This window comes from Malurus melanocephalus, unplaced genomic scaffold (assembly GCF_030028575.1).
Source record: "Malurus melanocephalus ecotype Western Australia unplaced genomic scaffold, MMel_1.1 scaffold_710, whole genome shotgun sequence".
Lineage (NCBI taxonomy): Eukaryota > Metazoa > Chordata > Aves > Passeriformes > Maluridae > Malurus > Malurus melanocephalus.
This window is the reverse complement of record NW_026623942.1, coordinates 166,904-171,369: the sequence shown is the minus strand read 5'-3', so window position 1 is coordinate 171,369 and position 4,466 is coordinate 166,904. Positions and strand designations below refer to the sequence as shown.

The window sequence follows — 4,466 nt, the reverse complement described above, 5'->3', positions numbered from 1 at the left end:
AGAATCGGGGAATATTTAACGTGGGAAGGAGCTCTGGGCATCATCCAGCCCCAGGAACATGTCCAGGTGGGTTTCAGATGTCTCCAGACAGGGAGATTCCCCTCTTTCCCTGAGCAGCTGTTCCAGGGCTCTGCATCCTCCATGGGAAGAGCTTCTTCCTCATGTTCAAGTGGAACTTGTTGTGGTTTGGTTTCTGCTCATTGCTGCTCTTCCTGTCACTGGCACCACTGAACAGAGCCCGGCACCGCCCTCTGACACCCCTTGGAGACTTTTATAGGAATTGATGGGATCCCCTCTCAGCATTCCCTTCTCCACAGTGACCATATCCCGCTCCCGCAGGGAGATGCTGCAGATCCCGATTGGGATGGGATGGGATGGGCTGGGCAGGAGGGGGTGTAGCCGGGGGAGGAGTCTCTGTCACAGGTATATAAGGTGGGTGAGTTGGACGGGGATGATCCAGAGGAGAAGAGCTGGTGTCTGCTACAGGTGAGAGTTGGGGGTCGGGTTCCTGGCTGGAGCTATCYGGGATCAGCAGGGTTGGTTGGGGGATGCTCCCATGGGTGTCCCTGACTCCCAAAGCTGCCGATGCCCTCTCTGGGGGCCCAGGGCACGGGCACAGCCCGGGGTTGGTGTCTCACCTTTGCTCCAGCGCTGACTCAGSCTCCCACGTGTCCCTTTACGCAAGAGCCGCGCTGGCAGGGGACTCTGGCCTGGCGGCCACCGCTGGCCTGGCCCCGGCCAAAGGGCAGGACCAGCCCCTGTAAAGGCAGCGGTCTTGAATTGCTGCAGCCCAGGCTGGAACTGCCAGTGGGAAGAACTCACGGAGCAGACAAGAGCCCAAAGTGCAAGTGGGAACATCTCCTGGAGCAGAGAGGAGCTCCAAGTGCCAGTGGGACAAACTCCTGGAGTAGAGAGGAGCTGAAAGGAGCAGAAGATCCCCTGGAGCAGAGTATATAAGATCTGAAAGAAGTATATAAGATCTGAAAGAAGTATATAAGATCTGAAAGAGCTGAAAGAAGTGGAAGATCTCCTGGAGCAGAGAGGAGCTCCAAGTGCCAGTGGGACAATCTCCTGGAGCACAGAGGAGCTGAAAGGAGTGGAAGATCCCCTAGAACAGGGTGGAAGGCGCTGGTGGGAACAGCTCTCGAGTGGACAGGAGCTGACAGGAGCGCTGTCCTTCCTCCCCACAGGTTGCTCCGTGCTCCTGGAGAAGATGGATTACGCCAAATCCCTGAGCCAACGCCTGGCCGCCCCCGTCTCCAAGTGAGTGCCACAGATTGGGGACATCCATTGGAGCCCCTGTGCTCCTTGGGGTGCTGGCACTGCCCGGGGATGGTGCTGGCTCTCAGGACACCCCAATCCCTCTCTCTTTTTCCCAGATGTGTCTCAGCCAGCGCCTCCATGACCCAGCAGCTGCTGGCGGGCCCGGCCCCGGCTCCCCGACCCTTCCGCGTGTGCAACTGGGACCGCAGCCTGCGCAAGGGCGTCATGGCCCCGAGCCTGGCCGAGCTGCTGCGCCAGGTCTGTGTGTCTGTCTGGGCTCTGTGTGTCTGTCTGGGTGTCCAGGGTCCATCCCCAGCCCYGCTCACCCCCAGCTCTTTGCAGGCTCAGAGCTCCCTGGCCCTGGCAGCGCCCATCGTGCTGGTGCTGGATGAGGATGGCACCGCCGTGGAGACCGAGTCGTTCTTCCGCACGCTGGAGGAGGGCACGGCCCTGATGGCCCTGAGCAAGGGGCAGAGCTGGGCTGCCCCCAAGGTGAGGGGACGCTTGGGAGGGCTGGTTTGCCTCATCTGTGCCCTGCTAGGGTCAGCGGGGAGGTGGCACTGGAGGGTTGGGGTGCACCGGGTGACGGTGGCCCCGYTCTTCCTTAGACACGTGGCTACCAGGTGGGCCTGTCCCGCAAGCCCCCGCGCAGGATCGATGTCGCCTGTGTCACCTTCGACCTGTACAAGACCCACCCGAAGGACCTGGGCTGCCTCAACGTCAAAGCCACCCTGTAYGGCACCTACAGCATGTCCTACGACCTGCGCTGCTACGGGGCACGGCGCCTGATGAAGTGAGTGTGGGGAGATGGGGATGGCTGGGAGCAGGGACAGTGGGGAGCAGGGACACTGAGTGTCCAGGAGAAGGGACATTGAGTGCAGGATGTTGGGGACAGTGGGAAGCAGGGAGAACACGGAGCAGGGACACAGAGTGCGGGGTTTTGGGGACAGCCAGGAGCAGGGACACTGAGTGTGGGATTTTGGGGACAGCCAGGAGCAGGGACACTGGATGTGGGATTTTGGGGACAGCCAGGAGCAGAGACACTGAGTGTCCAGGAGCAGGGACACAGAGTGCGGGGTTTTGGGGACAGCCAGGAGCAGGGACACTGAGTGTGGGATGCTGGGGACAGCCAGGAGCAGGGACACTGAGTGCAGGGACACTGAGTGTGGGATGCTGGGGACAGCCGGGAGCAGGGACAGCCAGGAGCAGGGACACTGAGTGTGGGATTTTGGGGACAGCCAGGAGCAGGGACACTGAGTGTCCGGGAGCAGGGACAGCCAGGAGCAGGGACACTGAGTGCAGAATTTTGGGGACAGCGGGGAGCAGGGACACTATATGTGGGGACACTGTGGGATTTTGGGGACAGCCAGGAGCAGGGACACTGCCCGGCCCTCCCAGACACTGTCCCCTCTCTCCCCGCCAGGGAAGCCCTGCGCTGGACGCTGTTCACCATGCAGGCCACGGGCCACGTCCTGCTGGGCACCTCGTGCTACATGCAGCAGCTGCTGGACGCCACCGAGGAGGAGCAGAAGGAAGGGGACAAGAACCCGGTGCCCCTTCAGAGCCTCCTGCCCCGCAGCCTGCCYGCCCTGCCCTACAAGAAGATGCTGCAGTGAGGGCTGGCTGGGCTGGCCTGTCCCCTCCTCTGTCCCCCCAAGCCTCGGGGGTCCCTGCACCCCGCTAGGTCAATGCCCGGGCAGAGGCACAGCCTCTCCTCGCACTCCGCTGGCTGAGTGTGGCCACATCTGCTCTGGAACAGCTGCTGCTCTGTAAATATATTTATTTAAGTAAAGTTCTCCTGAATTCGGCTGTATCTTGTGTCATCGTTGTGGGGGGAGGGACGCTCGGCCCTTGAACTACTTGGCGCTCACMGGTGGTGATGTAAGAGGTGCGAGGAGGGGACCTGTTGCAAGCGCTTCCCCAGGGGAGCTGCTGCCTTCATCCTCCTCCTCCTCCCTGGCACCAGAGCCTGGTGGCACCTCCTACCTGCTGGCATGGAGCTGAGCTCCTCCTGGCACTGCAGACACCCCCAACAGGGTGAAGGGGCAAACCCCAAAGCCCCATTGGCAGCTGGCCCCATGCCTGCCCTTGCCCCACTTAAAGGGGTGAAAGCTTTCCTTGCTCCTTGTGCCCCTGACGGGGCAGGGCTGGCACAGAGGGATGGTCCTCACGCCCTGGAGGGGGTGTTCCTGTCCCTGGGGTCCCCAGCCCCCTCAGCAGCCCTGGGGGTCACTGTGCCCCTCCAGCCTTGCACAAGCCCGGGTGCTGGCCTGGCCCCAGCCAGGGGGGTCACAGGGCCTGGCAGCTCCAGGGACACCAAACAGAGCTGGGGGCACTGGGTTCTGGTGCCCTGGCCCTTGGGGTGTGTCCCTGAGTGTACAGGGGGGGTTCCCGTGCCCTCCCTGGCCCTTGGGGTGTGTCCCTGAGTGTACAGGGGGGGTTCCTGTGCCCTGGCCCTTGGGGACTGTCCCTGGGTGTGCAGGGGAAGCCCAGAAGGAGCACGATCCCCCCAACACAGGGTGGGAGGGAGGGGAACAGCCCCCTGCCCACCTCTGCTGGATGGGGAATACTGGGAAGCACTGGGGTGAGCTGTGGGGAGGGGAGAACCCATGTTCAGGGGGTCCTTAGGGCCATCCCCACCATGTGGGATGCCTGACCTGAGCCACACTCACCTGGGCACCCATTGCAGGGTTTGGAGCTGCAGCACAGGAACTGCTCGTGTGGCAGAGCCCTGAGCCCCACCTCAGGCTGGGGGAGCCTAATTAGCCTGATAACTAATGAGCTGTCAGAGTCAGCTGAGCCCCATGTGAGAGCAGTGACTTTGCCCCATGGCACAGCTGTGTGCCCTCCCTGGCTGACGTAGGTGCCACCCCAGGGCACCGGGGACAGTGTGGGGACAGTCATGCCCTGCCCTCCTGCTGTCACCCCACAGCTGCACACACCCCATGTCCCCATTCCCGGGTTCCACGGGGTGCCAGTGGCCGTGCCAGCCCCCTCAGTGTCCCCCACCCTCACACAGGTGTTTAGCAGACATATTTATTTCTGTACACACTTATACACACACAGTTCCCCGGGCAGCGCCATCCTCACTCCCGGCGCTGGCTCCGTGCAGGGGCCGCTCTGCGGTGGGGGCACCCCCCACGTTTCTTGGGGGGCTGGTGCCCCCCACACCCCCTCCCCAGCCCCGTAGTGTCTGCCTGGGG

The 4,466-nt window shown here is 62.7% G+C and overlaps 2 protein-coding genes across 4 annotated transcripts in view; one reads left to right on the top strand and one right to left on the bottom strand.

The window, feature by feature from the left end:
* Positions 1-446: 446 nt before the first annotated feature.
* Positions 447-3,076, top strand: CIDEC (cell death inducing DFFA like effector c). 3 transcript variants are annotated; one of them, XM_057384475.1, is made up of 6 exons: positions 447-486; positions 1,191-1,263; positions 1,380-1,521; positions 1,606-1,755; positions 1,872-2,056; positions 2,687-3,076. In XM_057384475.1, exons 2-6 carry the CDS (start codon positions 1,214-1,216, stop codon positions 2,877-2,879), a joined length of 720 nt encoding a protein of 239 aa, XP_057240458.1. In that variant the 5' UTR covers positions 447-486; positions 1,191-1,213; the 3' UTR covers positions 2,880-3,076. The 3 variants fall into 3 exon arrangements, with proteins under 3 accessions (XP_057240458.1, XP_057240456.1, XP_057240457.1); XM_057384473.1 differs by lacking the exon at positions 447-486 and adding an exon at positions 706-949; XM_057384474.1 differs by lacking the exon at positions 447-486 and adding an exon at positions 882-969 and having other exon boundaries at positions 1,010-1,263.
* Positions 3,077-4,315: 1,239 nt separating this feature from the next.
* ZFPM1 (zinc finger protein, FOG family member 1) overlaps positions 4,316-4,466 on the bottom strand; it is a 39,151-nt gene continuing 39,000 nt past the window's right edge. Inside the window, exon 10 of the mRNA XM_057384476.1 lies at positions 4,316-4,460. Coding sequence (XP_057240459.1) covers positions 4,316-4,460 — 145 coding nt within the window. The remainder of the gene's footprint in view (positions 4,461-4,466) is intronic.